The sequence below is a fragment of the Colletotrichum paranaense genome, assembly GCF_030867605.1.
Source record: "Colletotrichum paranaense strain IMI 384185 chromosome Unknown Scaffold_13.1, whole genome shotgun sequence".
Lineage (NCBI taxonomy): Eukaryota > Fungi > Ascomycota > Sordariomycetes > Glomerellales > Glomerellaceae > Colletotrichum > Colletotrichum paranaense.
Genome location: NW_026848971.1, coordinates 122748 through 144482, shown reverse-complemented (window position 1 = coordinate 144482; position 21735 = coordinate 122748). Strand labels below are relative to the sequence as shown.

Sequence of the window (21735 nt, the reverse complement as noted above, 5' to 3'; positions counted from 1 at the left end):
CTAAGAATAGAATGGTGAAATGGGTGATTAGAAGGTCCAAGCATGTCTTCAGGTGAATTATATGCCAAAGTTGTGGCTTAGAGCACTTCTGGCGGCGAGGGAGGCCGAGAGATGGGGCTTTCCGGCCTCTCACCGCCGCCTTTGCCCTCTTCTGCCTCTGAGAGCTTATCTTTGGGAACAGGGGGCGGTGCAGCAGACGATGCGGTGACGCCAGACATGCCCCAAACAGCGTTGCCGAGATTCTTGGCAACAGCTGAGAAGATGATGATGGACATAAACGGCGAGACGAGCTTGTTGACAAAGAAGCCGAGAATAATCTTGTGGGCGCGCTGGCGCAGAGCTGGCTCAACGGCCAAGCAGACACAAAACCAGATAACGGGGAATTGGCCCACCACAAGCAGCGGGAGAATATCCCAAGGGTTGAAAGCCTGGATGAGCGCGCGAATGAAGAGGATTGTGTTGAGGACGCGGTAGTACACCAGCGTCTGCCGGGCAATGTCAATAGCAGCAGCGATTCGCGTGATGAGGATCATGTTCTCGCCGCCGCAGTAGAAGTAGTTGTTGAAGTAGGCGTTGGAACCCCACCGCCGGCGCTGGTGGACGTAGTGCTTGAAGGACTGCGGCGCGACTGTCTCGGAGACGGCGTCGGGCACAAAGATTGTCTGCAGCTTGGAGGACTGGCTGAGCATGCAGTACGTCAGACGACGGTCGGTGCCGAGGTTCTGGACTTGGTGGTGGACGACCCAGTCTTCCTTGACGGGGCGCGCATATTTGGCGATGGCGCCGGCCATCTCCTCGCGGACGGCGACCATGGTGACGCAGCCGGGGAGGCAGGTGACTTTTCCGATGAAGCCTTCTGCGCGACGCCGAACGAACTGGCCAAAGGTGTACTGCAGCTGCTGGTAGAGGTTCCAGAAAGACCACTCGTAGCCCGGCTCGAGCTCGACGAGGACGATGCCGCAGCTGGCGATGGCGTTCTTTTCGCGGGCGAGGGCGTTGGCGAGCTTGGCGACGCAACCTTGGTGGATGACGGAGTCGGCGTCTGTGCAAAAAACCATGTCAAAGTTCTTGAAGCCGGTGCCCTCGGTCAGAGGTGGGAGAATGGTGCGCCAGATTTCTTCGCGGAGGAGGCGGGTGTATGTGGGCATGTTCTCTCGGGGGGCGTTGAAGAGGTCGTGGGTGAGGATGAGGGAGTCCTTCTTGCCGCTGTTCTTGACCTTTTCGATGACGATGACGGGCACATCCTGCATGAAGCCGGCGGTAATTTTGAGTGTACCCTTTTTGTACTTAAGAGAGTGGTAGGGGCGTTCAATGTCGACGACGATGCGGGAGAACTCGCGCTTAATGTTGCGCGGCTTTCCGTCCAAGACGATGCACATGACTTGTTTGTGCGGCTCGCAGCCATTGTCGCGGAGAGAGTAGACCGTCTTGATGAGTTGCTCCTCGCTCTCCGAGTAAGCTGGGATCAGCGAGAGAATCCATCGTTGGGAGACGGGGGCAGGTGGGCGAAAGTGCTTGTAGATAGATGTTCCGATGAGGCAGATGAGGGAGAGCAGCGAGGACAGGAAATCCTTGCACTTGACGAACAGGATGAAAACGAGTGTCGCCAAGCCGGTGTTGCCAAAGCAAGCAACGGCAGCAAGAGCGATGTTGAGACAGAAGACGATGAGGATGAATGCAACTCGCTGAATTGTCAACTCTCTCGGGGTGAGCTTCTTGTTGGGGTTCAGGGGATCCGAGAGGATCGGCCAGCCGTAGTCGGTGACGAACTTTGACGGCTTCTCGGCTTGGCCATCATCTTGGCTGAGGGTGCTTCTGCTTCCGCTTGTCTTGCGTCTTCCGCTTACGTTGGAGTCCCTGGATGAGATGGACGTCCGGGGTGAATTGGGTCTGCTGTCGCTGGCGGCAGAGTAGGCATCCCACTCTCCTTGGCTTCTCCAGGAGTTGGGTGTTCCGGGACGAAACACACGGGAAGGAGGCCGCTCAGATGTTGCAAATTGTGTGCTAAGCCTCTGTGATAGAGTCTTCACAGTCCAACGCTTTTCATCTGTATGCACAGGCTGTGGGCGGGAAATTTCTGGGTGACCCATGGTGTCCTGAATAGCTTCACTTTCGGGATGCGAGTGATACTGTGGACATTAGACACCCTTTACGTGGTGCTGAGCTATACTCAGAACGTAGCGAGCGGAAACGTCCGATGAGTCCAGGACGGTAGAGAGAATGGATGGGATACAGAGTATCCTTGTGAAAGAATGGCACCGACAATACGTTGGGAGTAAAGACTGGACACCACGAATGGCGAGGATTGTTGGATGTGAAGCTCAGGATGAGGATGCAACAAAAGAGAAAGAGTAGAAAGGAAACATCTCGGACTTTGCAAGAAGGCACACTTTTGATCGACTTGATCGGGGTGATTGCCGTCCCCATAGCTGCCCTCTCGTCGAGGGCCTGGAGCTTTCCCTGCGAGCTCAGATCCACTAGCCTGAGCAAAATCTTGGTATTGAGGCATGTAAGATTACCCATCATCAGCTCCGGCATGACGCGGCAGAACATCGAGGGACTGCGAGGACCAAATCAGGTAGTCTGTGGTAGCTTCGGCTGCCAGGGTGCTGTTGACCCAAGACCTTGGGACAGGAATACAACTGATTCCTAATGAGGCCAAGAAGCCGATTGTGTCAAAGTCAGGACTCCATACTTTGCGGCCCTAGCTCTTCCACCGCTGTCAGTCTGGGAATATACCGCAGCCTTCCGTATTCGAGCGGGCAGAGAGGTGGCCCTCAGTGTGACTGATTGGCTGTAGTACGGCAACAAAATCTCTTCGTCAGCCAAATGTCTGAGCACCTTACAAGATGCCTGTGGTCTATGAAGCTGTACCCAGGTAACATCTAGTAGACAGCCAGCCAAGATTGTGGAAATTGCCCAACACATACTAGCTTCAGCCAGCGACTCGAGAAAATCAGATAATAACGTTGGCAGTAATATACCACTTCGGAAAGTGCATAAAGTAAACATCGCAGGTCCGGTTCCTGGTATTAGCCCCGGGATTGCTGGTGTTGAGACGCTGGACACAAGTTAGCCGCAGGCGGCTGAGGGACTATGCATCAATAAGGATCTGTGTAGTTCCTTTCCGTTAGCACCAATATGCTCGTAGGGGTCTGAAGCAGCTACGAATAGGGTCGAGAAAACTTTCCGCAATCCACGCCACCAAGCTTGGATTAAGCTTAAATGCCAAGGCCCTAAGTCAAGCCATGGCCGATGGAATATGATGACCCTAGGCAATATCCAGGGATCCCGCGTGTGGCTTTCAGCCCCCAATCTCGAAGCACATTAGTGCCCCGGCGAAAGGAGTTATGAAAATTTGCTGCAATTGCGCAATCGCCTTCCACATCGACATTAGAAGTCTGGCCTCTTTTGCCCTCGACGTCTTGCTAGTGCTCTTTTTGCCCACTTTCCGGTCTCTTGGACGGAAGCATTGGAAGAAGGCATACGCAGTACTGTGTTTGACGCCAGTACATATGTGTCAAAGCGTATTGTCAGTCGGCCGGAATTGTCCGATGGAACAGGTATGCTGTTCATGTCGTCTGGTAGGGCACGCCGAACTTATTCATGTTACTTGACGATACAACAGCTCCATGATGTATTTTTCTCCGGAGTCATAAAGTATTCGACATAAAAGTAGGAAGATCTAGACCCCAGATGCAGGTCCAGACCCTGAAGCTTGGCTGGATCTCGGGGAATCTCTTGACTGCGCTGATCATATCCTTTGCTGGGATAGACGTGAGACAAGACCCTCCAGGAAAGGGACGAAGGATTCGGGACGGGCCCCAAACCTCTGGGAATGGGTTATCTGGGGGACATTGTTTTACTGCCGGCGATGCCAAGTGTCATCAAACCTTTTGTTTTTAGCGGCTACTAGTTGCGAAAGCTGTGACTGGCTAGCTGGCAGCCTTACCTCGGAGCCCCTGTGCTTGTCCACCGCTCAGGGACGTTCAGCACGGTCAATGTAGTCTTGGCAGCTGACAGTGCCGAAATATACCTGTTCAGTTGATTGAAGCTGAATGATACATCCTGGTTCTCATATCCATGTTCTTGAGGCAATGGAGAACGTATTGAGTACAGGTACCGAGCCTAAGCTCAACAGTCCGCAGGAAGAAACTCGATGAAGCCACGAACAATGGAATCGGACAAGTCGAAGCAACGGCCGACGGCGTTGCCGTAAGTCTTGATTTGATCAAGACACACGATCTTAGTCAACGGACGTTGCATGAAGATGCCTGCAGAGAAAAGGAGTTGACGCAGGAACGAGACAGAAAAAAGGAATACTAAGGGCGCCATGTGGCTTGCCTGCCGCGCTTGTCGTGAAAGGTGTGTTCCCCGGGGCTTAGCGCTCTACGCTCTAGTTGCATATCCGGTCTGTCACTTTCCTCATCGCTTAGACGAATTTGCTCCTGACTCCACCCCCTCAACATCCGCCTTTCAACTTCCTCCACACCACATCCTTCCGCCCACACCCCAGACTAGAACAACACTAATAAGCTTTATGTGGACTCTCATGAGTATTCTCCTTCACACCATCAACTGCCGCCTCCCAAATAGGCAATGAGGCTGAACATATACCTGCGTCGTTCCCCAATTCTTTCCTCTGGAAGAGTGGCATTCGGTACTTCCCGATCAAGAACTCGGTTTGCCATGGATGGGGGTACCATACAATATGGATTCGAATACCATGGATGCCACTAATACGATCCACACTGATAAGGAAAAGAAAGCAGAGGTGAACTGTGCTCAGATGCCAATGAGTCCGTCAACCGTTGACGGTTGACACAATCAGCGTTGTCAATCTCGAAATCTCTCATTTTTGGCGGTACGCTACTATAACAATGTGCGTATGCTTCTGCCAAGATCCACTGCCGGAACTGAGCCATGAGGCTGAACAGCGTTATTTTCTTTTGCCCCCTAATTTCACGATGCAGAAGTTTTCAACTTCATGGCGTTTTCTCGGTCTGGTATTCCGTATTGGGAATGGCGAGAGCTTGACTATTCCACCGTACTCGTCCGGACTTGTTCGCTACGTTCATCGGGCATTCAATCGATTGCGTAGAGGAGGAAATTTGCAGCACGTCTTGGCAGGAGTGAGCAGAGCTGGGAAAACCTTGATGAAGATCTTTGCGCAACTTCATTTTGCATCTGATTCCAGTCCCTTTGCCAGCCTCAAGATTTCCATATAATCCCACCTTCAAGTCCGCATCTACACATTCCTATTCCTCATCCACTCACACAAGATCATAGAAGAACATCATCTCCAGAAGTCCAGATCGATAGAGAACTCTAGTTGTGATACTTCTTCCTCATCTGTCTCTATCACTTCGACTTCGCTTCCTTCTCATTATTTACATAATAACTCTTCAAAATGAGGGTCACCATCGACAAGCCATCCTTCCACAGCCGCAGCCTTTCTGTGCCGGCACCTCCTACACCTCCTCCTGAAGCATTGGGCCTCAACCTTCCCGGCTTCGACACCTTCAAGGCCAACTTTGACCTCCCCCTCACACCTGTCACGCCGCCGCCAGAGTACAAGGAGCACCCTTTCTCTCACAACGACCGTGTCCGCGACCTTTCTCCCGTCGTCGACCCCAATGACCAACCCCTCGTGGCCGTCATCGGCGTCGGCTACGTCGGCAATCACCTCGTCGAGTCGTTCTCTGCCCATTACGACGTCCTCGGCTTCGATGTGTCAGAGAAGAGAATCAGCGAGATCCGTGAGGAGCTCCCAAGCGAACGCATCCGCTTCACAACCTCCAAGACAGACCTCCACGAGGCCACCCACTTTCTCATCTCCGTCCCTACTCTTCTCAAGGCGGACAAGTCCATCGACACCTCCTACCTCCAGTCCGCCATCGCCACGGTCGCTCAGCACGCACGACCGGGTTCCACCGTCGTAATAGAGAGCTCCGTCGCAGTAGGCATGACCCGCAGCCTTCTCGGCCCCGTCGCCACCGCTCACGGCTTCTACGCAGGCATGTCTCCAGAGCGCGTCGACCCAGGACGCATCGAGCCCCCCTGCCACGCGATCCCCAAGATCGTCTCTGGCCTCGACGACGAGATCCCCGGGTCGCTGGCCTCCGTCATGCGCCTCTACAACCAGGTCTTTGATCGCCTCGTGCCCGTTAGCCGCACAGAGGTCGCCGAGATGATGAAGCTCTACGAGAACTGCCAACGCATGATGTGCATCGCCTTCGCCAACGAAATGGCAGACGCCTGCATCCCCCATGGCATCGACCCCTACGAGGTCGCTGCCGCCGCCGCCTCCAAGCCCTTTGGCTACATGCCCTACACCCCTTCCCTCGGCGTCGGTGGCCACTGCATCCCCGTTAACCCGTACTACCTCCTCTCCAACAGCGCTTTCCCCTTGTTGGAAGCCGCCGCCGAGAAGATGAACGCGCGACCCGCCGCTATTGCCCGCCGCGCTATCGATTCGTTGACGAGAGATGCCAAAGCTGGAGCTGCCTCGGCTCTAGTACGGCCTCGTGTTCTCGTCGTCGGTGTGGGCTTCAAGGCCGGCCAGTCTGTCCTGAGCAACTCACCGGGTGTTGACCTCGTCAAGGCCTTTGTCCGCTCCGGCGAGGTCGATGTCATGTACGCGGATCCCCTCGTCAAGCAGAGCGCCGTGCCTGTCGCGCCTCGCTTGGCTGATGAGAAGTGGAACAAGGAGACCCTTGAGACGTTCGACATGATTATCGTCGCTTTCCGTCAACATGGTTTGGACTTTGGTATCATGGACGAGCTTCGTGGCGTCAAAGTTGAAATGTGGTGCCCGTAATTTTCTCTGTGGCTTCTTATCTTCTACTTAGAGTTGTTTCTTCCGGCGCTATTAGAGGAGAGGTCAGGTGTTTTGTTTCTTTCATTCGCATTGGTTTGAGCCGATGGCTCGGCGGGGTAAAATTGCATAAAACGAAGACTTGGATACGAGTGTGGTCATAGACTTAAACATGCCTTCGATGGCATTCCCAATAATAATCATAATTGTTCTGAATTTTGTGCTTGGATGATCCAGTGAATGAATAGTCCATGTCAGATAGGACTTGGCGTCTCTTTGGTCAGCCTAATCTCAAATAAGTGAAATGTCCATCGTACCTAAATGAAGTTTCTCTGAAATCCACTGAAACAATATCCTTTTGAAGATTATACGGCCATCACACCACCTTCCAACAAGTAGATACTCCCCTTAGACCCTTGCTCCTCCTAAAGCTTGGAGTTTCTGTTCCATCTTCTTCCGAAGAATCGGGGTTGGATCCTAAAGCCTTCCTTTGGATTCTGATCTGATATTGGCGTAAAACAACAACGCAAGCCGCAGCAGCAAGAAATGTGAATCCCGTGAACAACTGAGCTCCAAGATACGTTCCCGTCCTCATGTATATCGCCAGCGCGACAGGCGCACTCACCGTCGAAGGAACAACCATCATCAACCACAACAGACTCAGACCGGACGCCAGATTCTCCGTACCCAGAACTTCAGCAATCACAGGCGCAGCATTAACCCAGAAAACCCCGGCGGGAAGGCCTACGACAAAAGCAAACGTGATCAACGCCTCAAACGACTTTGCGTTGACCCAGAAAACAAGGGAGAGTATCCCTGTCACCAAAGTCATCAGTAATGTGACGTTGATACGCCCGAACCGATCGCTCAGCCATCCGATGGCGGGGCGTCCTACCGCCTGACCGAGCATGAAGACCGCCGAGACTTGGGAAGCCTGAGAGGGGTCCAAGCCGATGACGTTGGCGTAGTTTGCCAGTGCGAAGATGAGAATGAAGTATCCAAGCATGCTGAACGCGCCAAAGCCCAAAATCAGGAGATAATCCACCCTCTTGAACAGAGAGACATCCAGAGCCAACCGTTTGGCTCTAGTCTCTCCATAGCGCGTCCGGATAAGAAGAATCGAAACGACGTTCGCTATGCCGGAGACGATGGCGAGAACGCGATAGGCCCAGGGTAGTCCCATACTGTCCATCATGGCGCCCACTGCAAGCGAGTACGTCAAGCCGCCCAGTCCTGCGCCTGCAATCGCGACGCCGTTGGCTAGAGCGCGCCGGGTGGTGAACCATTGAGCTACGATGCCGTATGAAGGCAAGAACAGCAGTCCCATGCCGACGCCGAAGAGCAAGCCTTGTGAGAGAGAGAGGTGCCATACTCTAGTCGAAAAGCTCGCGCATACGAGACTAGCAGACTGTAAGACTGCCCCGAGGAGCATCGTGGGCCTGGTCCCTAACTCGCGCGCCATGATCGTGGCCGGTGGTGATATGACGAGGGTGATGCCTATGCTGAGGGAGCCTATCGTAACGTAGACAAGCGCACTTGTGCCGGGGAATGTGTCGGATCTGATGTAGTGGGCGAGGAAGACGGAATACGCTGCACTGATGCCCCATGAGTGCGCGTAAATGATTGCGATGGAGGTCGTGACGATCCAGCCATAGCCGCCATCTGGGGCGATTCTGGGGGCTGTTGAAACTCGGGGAGGTTCTTGGTTTGGCAGGGGCAATTTGGTTGTTTCTGTTCCGGGTTCGTTGCTCGTGTTCATCTTGAGAGTTGATGCTAGATAATGGAGTGGCGATATGAGAAGCTTTTGATTTGTATAGGAATTAGCAACAGACGGCGACAACATAAAGTGATTATCTTGTTTCCCCGCGGATAGCTTTGTTTGTACAAATAGTATTCATACAGAGCGATACGAAAGGCTTTCTTGGCGGCTCTGGCGAGTCTATAATGTTGTTATGTCTCGGTTCCCATTCCAAGAAATGGCTGCTTCGAACTTTCAACGAAGATCAGAACGATTTCAAATCATACACGAAGTAACTCCTTAGTTGAACTAGCAAAGAAAACAGCGCAATTACGAACCCCGGCCGAAAGGACCCATCGTTGGGGTCTAAATTTAGTCTCCGGTCGGAGACAACGAACAACTGAGGCAAGTACTTTACGGAGACATTCCACCCAGGATGCCTTGGTTAGATATGTTTCCGTGACGAATGACTTCAAGCAGTCTATTGAACCCCACTAAAACCAGTCGCTGATCCATGGGGGAGTATGATGTGTAAGTCTACAAATCCAATATCCCGGAATCTCGGGTTTTGTTGACGGACTTCACAAATTCTTGCTGAGGTGAGGTGCCGCAAGGATGCTGTATCGTCAGGGATAAACACAACTGGCCTAACAAGAAATCACGACCTAGATTATATGATGAGGTACCTTACACAAAGGGACTGCCACTATTAAAACACGATATCAGAAACAGCGATTATAGGAGGGAGACTCCTTGTTGTACATAAGACAACGACGTTACACATCAAGCGGGAAGTACACTATAGTTACTACCTTACACAACGAACAAGTTTTTGATATAGCTACTTACGAGAACTAAAGCAATTCGCAGATGACCATTGCATCTCGTACTTGTCGTATAATGCAGCAACTGCACAGGAGGATGAAACTAGTTGCCGCATTTCAAATCCTACCCAATCAGTCATTGCCACCCGCAGCGCTTTGCACATCTTTCATACTATTGAAGCATGACGTAACTTTTACACTAGAGGAAACTCTTCCGGAGCTGTAACACAAGATTCCTGGCTATGCCGGAGATCGGACTGGTCTTGTCGTATTGATAGGACGAGTGAAATTACAAAACTAGATCCTCATCCCTTCCAACCTACTTTATTGGTTGACTGAAAACATGAGCACACTCTCTAAGTAGGCTTATCCCATGCCCCAAGCCACAAGGATGTTCCTTTAGTGTCAATCGACTGGCTCCCCTGAGGTCCATACTCTCGAATTCACTGATCAGGGTCCACCGCCTTGTAAGTCGAGTCAACAGCAATCTCGTCAATTCACACCTGGCGGAACCCCTGATCCCCATCCAACTTGCCCTGATCATACCAACTATTCGCATACAACCCAACACGGAACTGGAAAGTACTATCATCATTCACCGTCGTCGCAACGTTGTACTTCTCCAACACCTTAACCCCATCATACCAAATCTTATAAAACCCAGTCGCATCACTCCGCCAACTAGCCTGAATCACAACCCGATGCCACACCCCGCGCTCAACCGTCGTCAAGTTCCCATACTTTACAATACTCCGCCCGCAATCCGGCTGGCGATACTGCCCGCTCACAATCCTCGACGTGAGCTGGTCGCCCTCGAGCCAGAGCATGCTCGACGGCATCCAATCATCCCCGCCGCAGCCCGCACCGGGGCGGTTGGCGATGAACTGGGCGATATTGTACGACTGCGGCTGAAATTGCCATGACTCCGAAAGGCGGAAAGCGAAGCCGTAGAAGCGGTCCTGACCGCGCGTGTAGCCGTCGTTGACGTCGACTTCGGAGTGGTAGCGCCCCGTGTAGGAAGGGTCGTAGGTCTGTGTCATTTTGAGGGCGGTGGTGCCTTTGTAGACTACGTTGCTGACGGTTTGGACCACGCCGTTGTGTTCTTGGCGGATGTAGTCGAATTTGTCGGCGGCGGCGAGGTCGCCTGGGTTGGAGAAGGGGTAGGTTGCCTGGACGGCTGTTGGGGCTAGGCCGAGGGCTGCGATGATGAGGGATTTGAGATACATCTTGTTGGTCTTCTGTGAGACTATCAAGATTGATTGGAGTCTTGAAGGGTATGACATGATATTCTGAACACTGATTTGGAGATTTCGAGGCTTAAGTATTCACTCAGCGGAGTTTGTGACGTGAAATTAAATTGGTTGCCTAAAAGACTAGACATCACCCTCCAATGCGATTGAACAATGTTAGTCTACTTTCCTGGATGGATGCGACTCTGACAGACATGAGCTGTGCACTTAACAGGCAAGTGTCTTATTCACAGCGAATGATCACGCAGCGTGCCTGGAGCCATATAGTTTTGAAGAAGTTGATAGCCTTTCTCTTCGGCTATCCGCGATGCTAAGTGGCCAATCAGCTCTGACAGTACTTCTATATTGCATGATATTCCGGAGGGATTACTCAGCCTGCCACCTTAGTTTCGTCGTTTGTTCGTGTCGTTTGATGGCCACAGCGGGGCTGTCTTCGTACCCAGAGACAATTGAAGTCTTTCACTTGTGCACTTGTGGAAAAGATGTATAACATGGACTAAGTTTCTTGGATTTGATTGAAGCTGAAAGGCTTCCATGTGCGGACTTGGGTGAGTCAGTCGCTGCGGTACCATGAGATTCTGTATTTCGATTGAAATCCAATTCTATGAGTCGCTTTTGGGCAAGGACGGATGGATCCTAAGCGACTCGTCTTCATAGAGGATCGTAGGGCTTGGCGAAAAGAACGTCGCCCATGTCACATGCGGAAGGCAGTCTACGGAGCACTATCCGCCTTCCTTGTTAGGCTTGGCGGACGAGACCCACGTCTTTACCCAGTCATCGTTGCACTTTGTCGTATTGGCTGAACTAAAGGATGAAATTCTCGACAGAATGACTACTGATCATTGTTGTACGATTGTAAGGCAATGTGGTTCTTGAAATGCCTGTTCGATATTTAGCTATCCGGGGACCTTGGTAAAGTATAATAGTCCCGATGGTCAATCAGCTGTGCTCTATTTTCGCCTTGCCCAAGGTATAGAAAGATACCTCTCATGGTGACTACCTTATTTGGTTAGGGTGTCGCTTCGTACGCCTGAGTTGTTTTTAGGAAGGCGCATTTCAAGAAGTTCAGACTCAACAACTTGAAGTCACGCTCTTACGTACAGAGAAGTACACAACAAAAGTTGATTGTTCTCCGGTGGCTGGAGGCATACACTTGGAGTGCGGGTCATAAGCTATACCAGAAAGCCATGCACATTATCCCATCTCTCGGCCATGGCGAAGTGCGGTAATGCCACGGGTTGGTTTGAGCTGCAGGGTTGTCAAGCGGGATCACGATCGCATCAAGGTCCACCGGGCAACCACGCTTTGAGTTGGGTTGAGAGAAGACGACGATGACGTCGCCGAGACAGAGGAAAAGACAAGGGCAAGGAACGCTAGCGGCTAGCCATTGGATTTACCAGCCACCAGCCACAGCAGAGCAAGGGTGAGAGGAGGGGCGGAAGGTCGAGAATGCGCGCGTAACAAATGCCCCGAACCAGGTCAGGTCCCAGAAGCTTACTAGTGGACGGCCTGTGCCGTGTGTGTGTGTGTGTATTGGGTTCAACTTGGATTGGGATTGGATCAGAGCGGGTTTGGGCAGTACGGATACTTGGTGCAGTTCCGGGGAGTGCGACGGCGAGAAGCGAACCCAATGGTTGCGGAGATCAAACTTGGCTCTGAACGGGTCGGTCACAAAGATTTTCGTCCGAATCTGGGGAGGCTGGGAAAGGGAGAGGGAGCATGGGCCTGATATTATGGGACTGTCGTCCCAAGACTAATGGTTTCCCGGGCAGTCGATTACGACTTTGCAACAAGGAGGGGAAAGCTGATGGAAGCTTGGGTACAGTATTTCCCAGCTATCCATGTATTCGTAGTCGACTCCGTAGGAAGTTGGAAGCCATTCGGGCTGAGAGTAGATCTGGACTTGGCTGGAAGAGAAGATGATTACCTGAATAAGAGGGGAAGATCTGATTAAAGAAGAAAGCATAAAGTCCGTACCGCCGCGATTGCGATTTGATGCGCACTTCGTGCGGATACAACCAGGAAAAGCAAGGTTGGATTGGCCGTCACCACGGTGAAGCGATGGGCGGACCGGGGGTGGGAGAGGATGCGTTTGCATCTCACCGCTGGAGCACGCGCCTGAAGATGCCCACAGCAGAAATGGGGCAAAGCAGCGTGGCAGGGGGGAGGGGCGAGCAAGGGATGGGAAAGAGCCGAGATGAGCCAGATCGATTTTCCTGATTTTCGTTCGGCCTGCTACGGAGTTTTTTGTTGGAGACTTTGGACTTGGATATGTCTATTCGTAGCGAGAGGCCAGTCGGAGGGGAAGCTGCGAGGTTGAGGTGCATGAAGGAATCGGGTGTGGATAATGTGATGGAGCTGTTGGTGTAAGAGAGTTGTCGTGTGCATGACTTTAGCGTGATGCGAGGCAGACGTACGACGTACGAAAGAGCAGGAGTCTAAGATGTTAGTCTAAAAAGAGGGAAAAAAAAGGTTGTTGTTTTGTTGTGGGCAGCAACCAGCATCCATCTGGATGACTTGCAGAAAGGACGCGGACTTGGAGAATTGGTTGGGGGCGATGCGATGCGATGCGATGCAGCAAAGTAAACAAAGCGGGTTGCCGATGCGCGACTAGAGCTGCGGGTGATTTGTTTGCGCAGAGCGGCGTGTGTTTGATCGTCCGCTGCTTGCAGTTGCAGTAAGATAGACCAACCAACCAACATCATTATCACAACTCAACAGATACGCTTGAGATCTTGGGACATTCTAGTCTTGAGAGAAGGATATATATGTAACATCATCTTGTTCGCATATGAAGTGGCCGTTGAGGTGGCCAACGTTTCAATAGAAGACTTGAGGCAGCTGCCAGGACATCGGGACAAATGTTGGGTTGGCGAGGTGCAAGTGATTAAGCGTGCTTAGCTAAGATTGGCTAATGGGCTGAGCTGACAGCAAGCGAGAGACCCACTCGCGTAGCACTAGAGCAATTGGAACCCCGGCAACAGGTACGTATCTCTGCTCACCTACCCCTGTCTCGAAGCTGCAGGCAGCTGAAGTGCAGACAGAGCAAGAGCGCATCGTGATTCGTGAATGGACCGAAGGTAGCCAATGGCGGGGTAGCTCTTTCCTGAAACCCACCACGAAAAAAGGTACTCACGCATTGTAACCCTTGCCTGCTGAGAGTCGACCCCGTTGCCGTGGATACGTGCCCCACCACGCGAACCCAAACAGGAAAACTGAGGACCCGTTTCTCACGACATTCCCGGCCACCTCCTTCCCATGAGATCCCAGGTCTTTCCTTCCCTCCTGACCGTGAATTCAATTCATCAAGTGGCACCTTCCCGTCGCATCTTTGTCGCCTTGCCCCTTCTTGTCCGGTTGTTTCCTCCCATCCTCTTTCTCCCACTTTCCACTTTCCCCAACCTCCGCCCTCCGCCATCCATCCCTCCGGAAAAAAAGATCCCATCGGCCATCAACAACTTGGGAGAAACACAGATCGGGCAGTCTCAGACAAATCTCTTCGGCTTCACAGATCCAAGGAGACTGCAGATTTCAAACGCAGCTAAATTCTACTACTCCTCTCTCTTGGACGACTTTTCCCTGCTGGACGATGCACTGTACGCCGCAATATTCTCGGTGACCATTCGCTTCCTACTAAGCTAGTCCCCGTCGCAACCGCATCCCAGGTACCGCAGAGAAAGTAAACAAATCGACTGCCTTGCCGCACCCGCACTGGCCTCCCCGCCACCGTGAATAGCATCAACACTCAGCCTTTGCGCTGCGCCCACTCTTTTACCCCCACGACCTGCACGCCTTACCGCACTTACCTTAATCCCAATCAATTCCCCGAACCATACCGCCTTTTCTCTTATCCTCACCTTCTTTTGGCTTTCAGTTTGGCCTGTTTAACCCACCATGGACACGAGTTACCTGTCCCAACAGGTCAATACCATCATCGGCCAATTGCACGGTTTATTCGATGAGATCGGCGTTCCGAACCATGATCGCGAAAAGCGCGAGGAAGACGTACGCTTCTCTCAGCTCACTTCCCTTCTCCAGTTCGTGCTGACAATCGCCCATAGCTCTTCGAGGCGCTTTCCAAGGCTCTTACCGACCAGGTGAACCTTGTCACGAACGAAAAGGAGGAAATGATTGATGAAGCCGAGCGCATAATTACCACGATACAGCAGATGGAGGCATCCCTCGACGACAACCGCGCACGCCGAGACCGCAGCGACGATATCCAAATTACCTACCCCCTGACCCGATGTTTGCAGGGCCTCAAGGAGAAGCATAAGCAAGTCAGTAGACTGCATAAGGAGCGTTTCGAACAAGTCAAGAGTGAGTTGGCCGTAAAGCCGGAAGATGCCAAATAAGGTGGTGTACTAACAAGCCATCCAGAGCTTGTCGAAGCACTCGAATCATACTCGTCACATCTTGAACCCACCTTCGTTAAGATTCCTCTGCCGCCCACGGGCCCGAACCAATCCGTCCCTCCCAACTTCGACCTATCACCGTCCTACGTGGACAAGCTCGATCATGAGTTTACGAGAGTCTATGAAGAGTACACACGCCGCGTCGCGACGGTTAAGGCCCTTTGCGAGCACACGATTCAACTTTGGGCCGAGCTGGGCACCCCTCAGGCTCAAACAGACGGTGCTATTGTCAAGTACTACCGCGAGTCACCCGAACAGTTGGGCCTGCACGAGGAAGATATCGAACGCCTCAAGGCGAAGCGCGACAAACTCTCGGACGAGAAGAAGAACCGTGAGAAGCGTCTCAAGGACCTGCGCACGGCAGTCGAGGCCCTCTGGGAAAAGTTGGAGGTTGATATGGCAGAGAGGAAGGCGTTTCTCAATAGCAACCGAGGCTGTGGCGTGCGACAAATCAACGAGTTCGAGGATGAGCTTGTGCGCCTCAACGAGCTGAAGAGGCAGAACTTGCATCTGTTCGTCGAGGATGCGCGGTTCAAGCTACAGGAACTCTGGGACTCGCTCTACCTTTCCGAAGACGAGATGCTTGAGTTCACACCCGCCTTTTCCGATGTGTACAGCGATGCTCTCCTCGAGGCTCACGAGCGAGAGATTGCAAGACTGGAAGTTCTCAAGGAACAACGTCTCCCCACGCTTGAGCTCGTTGAAAGACACCGAAGCCTCACCAGTGAGCGCGACGAGCTCGCCGCCTCAAGTCAGGACGCTTCTCGCCTGATGATGCGTGGCCAGAAGGGTGAGAAGCGCGATCCCGGCAAGCTTCTCAGAGAGGAGAAGATGCGCAAGCGCATCGCCAAGGAGCTACCCAAGATTGCCGTCGAGTTGCGTAGAATCCTCGAACAATTCGAGGACGAGTACGGGCGGCCCTTCACGGTACACGGTGAGCGCTACTTGGATGTGCTCGAGGCGGAGGACCGGCCTGCACCTGGCCCGCGATCCAAGACACCGGGCGTAGGAGCCGCTCCTCAATCAGCAGCTAGGCCGAGAGGGCACAGTAGAGCGCAGAGCACCACGTCCATCGCAAGACCGCCCACTCGTAATGGTGTGAGAACACCAGCACCCGCGCCTACGACCAAACGTAGCGCGAACAACATGAACAGCACGGCTCCATCAACGAGACCTGTGTCTGCTCACGCAAAAGCCCAGGAGATTGCCAGACCGGCATCTTCCATGGGCAGCTTGAGAGAGCGAGCGCAAACTCTCAACCGGCCACCTGGTAGTCCCTCAAGGATCCCGGCTCGGCCCCCATTGACCAACCTCAAGTATGGCAACTTTGGCAACACCTCGCCAGTACAACCGGAGCGACCGGCGTCGCGAATTGACGCCTATGCGACGATCCGAGGTGGTAATCACCAAATGCGTGCCCCTCCGCCCAAGATGCGCGACCTCAGCACGATCGAGCTGGAGACTCCCATCAATCCTTACAAGTCAGTAGGGTTGGGCGCGAGCATCGTCCGCCAGGTTGAACTTGAGGATCCCTACGACGAGGATTGCCAGCAGCCTCGGCTGATGCGAGCCAACTCCACCCTCTCGCACACTTCTCACGCTTCCCACAACTCGCACGCGTCGTACGCTTCCCAGAGCTCTCATCACTCCCAGGGATCCTCCCAACACGACTACCCGTCTTCGCACTCCTCAACCATCCGCCAATATCCCCCTTCTGCCTATCCCCAAGCACCGCCACCCCGCCAGATTTCCAACTCATCTAACGGATCGAGTAACGTGACGGGCTCAGAAAACTGGGAGACGTATGACGACGCCAGCGAACCCGAGCAGGATGCTAGCGACACATACTACGCCAAGGTACGAGCTGCCCGCAACGGCACCAAGCGCTTTGAACCCGAAGCTGGATATCGGCCACCGGCCGGCGATCCTAAGAGGCAGCGCCCATTCCCGATGACGGCACCTGGTGGACATGCTGGACATGCCTACGGTGACGGTGAGGGCCGCATCATTTCAGGCAGCGAGTGGACAGACGAGGATGGATACTGAGCGTGGGAATTCGCTCTCTAATCCATTGCTCGTTCTGTTACTTCATCTTGGTGCGCCGGCTGCGGACTTTTTGCTGCCTGATGATAACGTCGGATGATTATGCCTCATGTCTGAACGACGGATGCACTTGCTACTCGCTCATGACGAACATGCCTTTTTTTCTTCTTTGGCAAAGAAAATAATTGGTCGAGGATCTTGGTGTCCGTGGATGCCCTTCGCTTCTTTCCCCGTGTCGTTTATATCTCGGTCGGTTTTGCTTGGTGGAATGTTGAGGGAAGGAATTGGAAGGGTGGCCATTGTGATTTTCTTCCTTCTCTGTGCATACTGGCAGCCGAGCCGCGAGGCATTTGGGATCCTTGTGGTTCATGTCATGAAATGGCCACCTGGACCCATCGACAGCTCTGACGACAACTGTTGTTTTGTTTCTCTTTGTCGGAACACGTTCCAGCTACCCTCGAATCTGGGTATACCACCTCTTGTTTTCCTTGGTCATTGCAAGCAAGTGGAAAGAATTGGAGTTTTGGTTTCTCGAGGCGGTCGGTACTTCTGGATGGGGTGATACCCTTTCCCAACGCCAACCCCCTTGCGAGGATTATGAGCGTACATCTTTGTCTTCGTTTGCTTGGTCAAACCTTTTTGCGTCTTGATCTTTCTTACACGCGCTTTTCAGCCTCAAGGGATACATAGGAATCTTTTCGTAGTGTAGCAAAAACAAAAAGCAGTGATGCGTACATTATCATCATTATCGTGTCCGGTCTAGACGTGAAATGTGCCCCCCGTGAAGTCGAAATGAAATCGGGTAGGAATATGATGCCACCCTGATCAGCAAAAGCCGCGAGTTCCGGCGTTTGTATCGATTGGTGCTGTGAGTTGTGGGTGAGCTGAGGTGGTGCAAGACTGAGATGGCCGGTGGGCGGCGGCACGCCCGGGACGCGGGAGCTAAGGAAAGTAAAGTGAGCGAGGAGTAGGGTATCAACCAGCAAAAGCAGTGAGAGGCCAGAACTAAATGACTCCCGTCCGCTCCCGTCCATCCGGTGCCAGCGGACTACTTTATTAAATGGTTTACTGGGAAGGATGAGCATCTAGCCAGGGCCATGGTGTGTGTAGATCCGCTATGACGGTGGTGATGTCGAGATCTACGTCCGGTTTCCTTGGTGGTGCTTAGTGGTTGCGTCTTGTTAATTAAGGTACTGAGAGGATGTTCCCCCAGATGCGTCATTTCCCTAATACCTTGTAACAACGTGCTAGTAAGTCTAGATCATTGACTCGCGGATCTAGTCAGGCCACTCAGGTATGGAGTTTCTGTCCATATACTGCGTACAGACAGCAAGTGAAGCTTTCTTGGGGAGGAAACCCCACGAGCGGACGTGCACAGATCCGACGGCCCCGGAGAGGGTGGATATCGATGCAAGGTACCTTACTTGAGAAGTTGAGATGGGCGGATTCCCGGGGATGAGAAGCCTGACCGAAAGGTCGCCCGGCCACCCGTTCGTTCCATCTTTGTTTCTGCGTCTTGTGTTTTCTGTTTTCTGTTGCTGACTGGACTCCCTGCAACTCCCCCCCAAAAAAGTTGAATCATTGGGCGCGGTGCGCATCTCCGCAGGAAGCTGGAGCTCAGCCGCAACGCCGCAGTACCATGCTGGTGCAGGTGGCAGGTGTCGTTTCCACTTTCTGCGCCGCGCAGCCGAGTAAATTAGTACCTCGTGCCATTGGTATCCGTAATATTACCACCTTGTCTTTATTCGTCTTCATCTCTGTACAGCTTTCCTTTTTCCTCTTTCTTCAACTCGACTCCTATCTGCCTCGCTTCCTAGGGATCTTACTTTACCTCAATCTCAGCCTCACGCCTTTATCCAATCCTGACGACGATCACCCGACCCTTCCTGTACATTCTTTGCTCGAATCTACCCATCTTCCGTACGCCCATCAATCAACCACCTCGACTATCCGCGACGAAGCCGAAGCTCCCAGGATGACAGAAACATCCTTGCTCTGTTGATTGACCAACACCCCGACGGCATCTCAATAGGCCTCCGATGCTGCCGTCCTCCACTACAATACCATCCCGCGGTCGTCTATCGCCATGATGATGAACACCCACCACAACCACAACCACCACCATCACCCACCCTCGGGCGGTGCCTCCGACGCAGCCGCGGCTCTAAAGGGCGCGAACCTCGCCTTCAACAAGACGAAACCGAAGCCCATCCCGCCCCCGAAACCCACACCAAATGCCAGCAACATCACCCGTCGCCGCGGCGCGAGCCTCATCGCCGCCTCCACCGCGTCAAACTACGACCGAAGCACGAGCACAAGCCCAATACAGCGCCAGCACACGGGCGCAAGCCTGGCAACGACCCCAGGCGACAGCCGCTTCGGTCGCGATGGCACATCCGACATGCGAGACCGTCTCTCCAATTTCCTCGCCTCGAGTCCCGCAGCCTCGTCGACGACATCTCACCTCACGCCGCACACGACGCGGCTCGACCCAAAGAGCCCGAGCTACATCGCCGCTACGCTAGCCGCCTCGCGGAGCGCCTCGCCTAGTCCGCAGCCGCACGCGAGTCCCGCCGCATCCGCGCTGACGCCCGCGCAGATGAATCAGTTACAGCAGATGCAGCTGGCGAGGAGGAACAGACGCGGCAGCGGCGGCGGGGAGACGGAGAGCGTGGTGAGCAGCCTGGATTTGCCGGATACGACGTCCATCCCCGCCACGGGTCATTTGATAAGCATGTTTGAGCGAGGGGGCGGGGAGGATGTTGATCCTGTGAAGAAGAGCGGCGGGGATGTTGCGGCCAGGCCCAAGGTTCGGCCGTTGACGCCCGAGAGGGAGTTGAGTCCTGCCCGTGCCAAGGCGGCGAGGATGGGCATCGTTGAGGAGGAGGTCGGTGAAGGAGAGCGGAGGCCGGCAGTGCCGAGGACGAAACCCAAGGTCAAGCCAAGGCCTGTTACGCCAAATATGGTTGTCGAAAAGGAGGAGGCCAGGGGGGATGTCACGCCGCAGGCGAGGAAACCCACGCTCAAGTCGTCACCTGCGAAACCTGTTTTGTCGCCGGCCAAGGCTGTGCACAGGCAGACTGTGTTGGAGCATTTGCCGCGTGGCAGGGAGCCAGAGACCACTGTCAACATGTCATCCAAAGCTTCAGAAGCCCCGGAAGTGCGGTCAAGGTCGGAGCTCACGAGGGTGCCTATTACCCAAACGCTCATGCCGGAGCCCAAGGCCGCGCAGCCCCCTACGACGCCGGAACCAAGGAGGTCGCGGACCAAGGCCAAGCCGGTTGAACCTGTCTCGCCGCCCTTTGTCGGGAGAGACGACGGGATCGCTTCCCCTGAGCTGAAGAGACCGGTGTCAAAGAGCAAGTTGCAGCCGCCCACACCACCTCAGCCGCGTGGTACGAAATCAAAGGAGCGGGAGCCTCCTCCATTGAAGAAGCCTCGGAGTATGGCATCGGTTTATGGACATGGTCACCTCCACGAGCCGTTCCGTCGGCCAGAATCTGGGCCAAGGCCATCGACTGCTGATACAAGCTCTTCTAACGACACGTTTGTTTCGGCAGAGTCAAATCAGACCGCCGTTCCCGAATACGTGCCATCTCGCTCGACGGCTCATCAGACACACTCTACGCACAGCACCCCCGGCCGCTCATCAGCAAGCAGCTCACCAAGCCGAACAACTCCGCGTCGCACACCCGCCACGTCGACTACAAGTCTACCGCTGAATTCTCTGTCCAACGCAATCATGGCCGGATCCCTCGCCGCGGCCCGCTTGACACCCTCAAATACGGGCAACTCTACGCTATCTCCGCCCCAGTTACCTAACCGCACAAAGTCACCACGCATGCGACAGACCCTCCGCCAGCCGCCGTCGAAGTCGGACGACGAGGACGAGATCCGCAAGAAGAAGCACCAGCGCGCCAGCAACAAGCACTCCCACAAGGAGGGCGCGCGACGGCGATGGCGAGACGAGATTACGGTCCGCGAACGCAGGCGTTACGAGGCGGTGTGGGCGAGCAACCGCGGCGTGCTGCTCGTTGACTCTGCTTCAACCACGGGCTTGACGATTCAAAGTCTCGGCGGCAGCCCGCTGCCTCATGACGCAGCTGATTGCGTGGTGGACGTGGTGGCGCGCGAGGTCTGGCGGCGTTCGCGGCTGCCGCAGGAGGAGCTGGCTGAGGTGTGGGACGCCGTGGACCGGAGCCATCGGGGGATGCTAGGCAAGGCTGAGTTCGTGGTTGGGTTGTGGTTGATTGATCAGAGGTTGAGGGGGCGCAAGATCCCTGCGAGGGTGAGTGCCAGTGTGTGGGACAGCGCGCAGGGCGTCAAGGTGCTTTCGCCCAAGGTGAAAAAGTGAAGGCAGATTTGGGAGTCTCTAAAAGGCAAAACGGAAAGAAGTCTGAGAGAAGAGTTGGGAATGATGGCGAGGAAGAGAGCGCATTTTACGCGGTATGACGCAGCATGGCATAGCATAGCATTGCATCTTTTTTTTGTTTCCTCTGTTTCTGCTTTCCGCGTGCTTGTATTGATACCCTTGATGTAAGGTAGATGTCTCTGACGATAATATCACGCCTTGAACAGCTGACCCCGCATGGCGCGCATTACCGTTTACTCTCTATTTCTGCCCGGGCACTTTGTGAGTTTCTGAGAC

General features: G+C 53.8%; 6 protein-coding genes across 6 annotated transcripts; 3 read left to right on the top strand and 3 right to left on the bottom strand.

The window, feature by feature from the left end:
• Positions 1 to 77: 77 nt before the first annotated feature.
• On the bottom strand, positions 78 to 2090 carry CPAR01_13513 (uncharacterized protein; the record flags this gene model as incomplete). The annotated part of the gene is made up of 1 exon (XM_060497766.1): positions 78 to 2090. The coding sequence occupies one exon, from the start codon at positions 2088 to 2090 to the stop codon at positions 78 to 80; it is 2013 nt and encodes a 670-aa protein (XP_060343234.1).
• A 3320-nt stretch (positions 2091 to 5410) lies between these two features.
• On the top strand, positions 5411 to 6820 carry CPAR01_13512 (nucleotide sugar dehydrogenase; the record flags this gene model as incomplete). Its single annotated transcript, XM_060497765.1, has 1 exon — positions 5411 to 6820. The coding sequence occupies one exon, from the start codon at positions 5411 to 5413 to the stop codon at positions 6818 to 6820; it is 1410 nt and encodes a 469-aa protein (XP_060343233.1).
• Positions 6821 to 7193: 373 nt separating this feature from the next.
• On the bottom strand, positions 7194 to 8576 carry CPAR01_13511 (uncharacterized protein; the record flags this gene model as incomplete). Its single annotated transcript, XM_060497764.1, has 1 exon — positions 7194 to 8576. One exon carries the CDS (start codon positions 8574 to 8576, stop codon positions 7194 to 7196), a length of 1383 nt encoding a protein of 460 aa, XP_060343232.1.
• A 1300-nt stretch (positions 8577 to 9876) lies between these two features.
• CPAR01_13510 (uncharacterized protein) lies at positions 9877 to 10605 on the bottom strand (the record flags this gene model as incomplete). Its single annotated transcript, XM_060497763.1, has 1 exon — positions 9877 to 10605. The coding sequence occupies one exon, from the start codon at positions 10603 to 10605 to the stop codon at positions 9877 to 9879; it is 729 nt and encodes a 242-aa protein (XP_060343231.1).
• Positions 10606 to 14523: 3918 nt separating this feature from the next.
• CPAR01_13509 (microtubule associated protein) lies at positions 14524 to 17090 on the top strand (the record flags this gene model as incomplete). The annotated part of the gene is made up of 3 exons (XM_060497762.1): positions 14524 to 14634; positions 14691 to 14949; positions 15010 to 17090. 3 exons carry the CDS (start codon positions 14524 to 14526, stop codon positions 17088 to 17090), a joined length of 2451 nt encoding a protein of 816 aa, XP_060343230.1.
• A 2083-nt stretch (positions 17091 to 19173) lies between these two features.
• CPAR01_13508 (increased rDNA silencing protein 4) lies at positions 19174 to 21441 on the top strand (the record flags this gene model as incomplete). Its single annotated transcript, XM_060497761.1, has 1 exon — positions 19174 to 21441. One exon carries the CDS (start codon positions 19174 to 19176, stop codon positions 21439 to 21441), a length of 2268 nt encoding a protein of 755 aa, XP_060343229.1.
• Between the last annotated feature and the right edge of the window lie 294 nt (positions 21442 to 21735).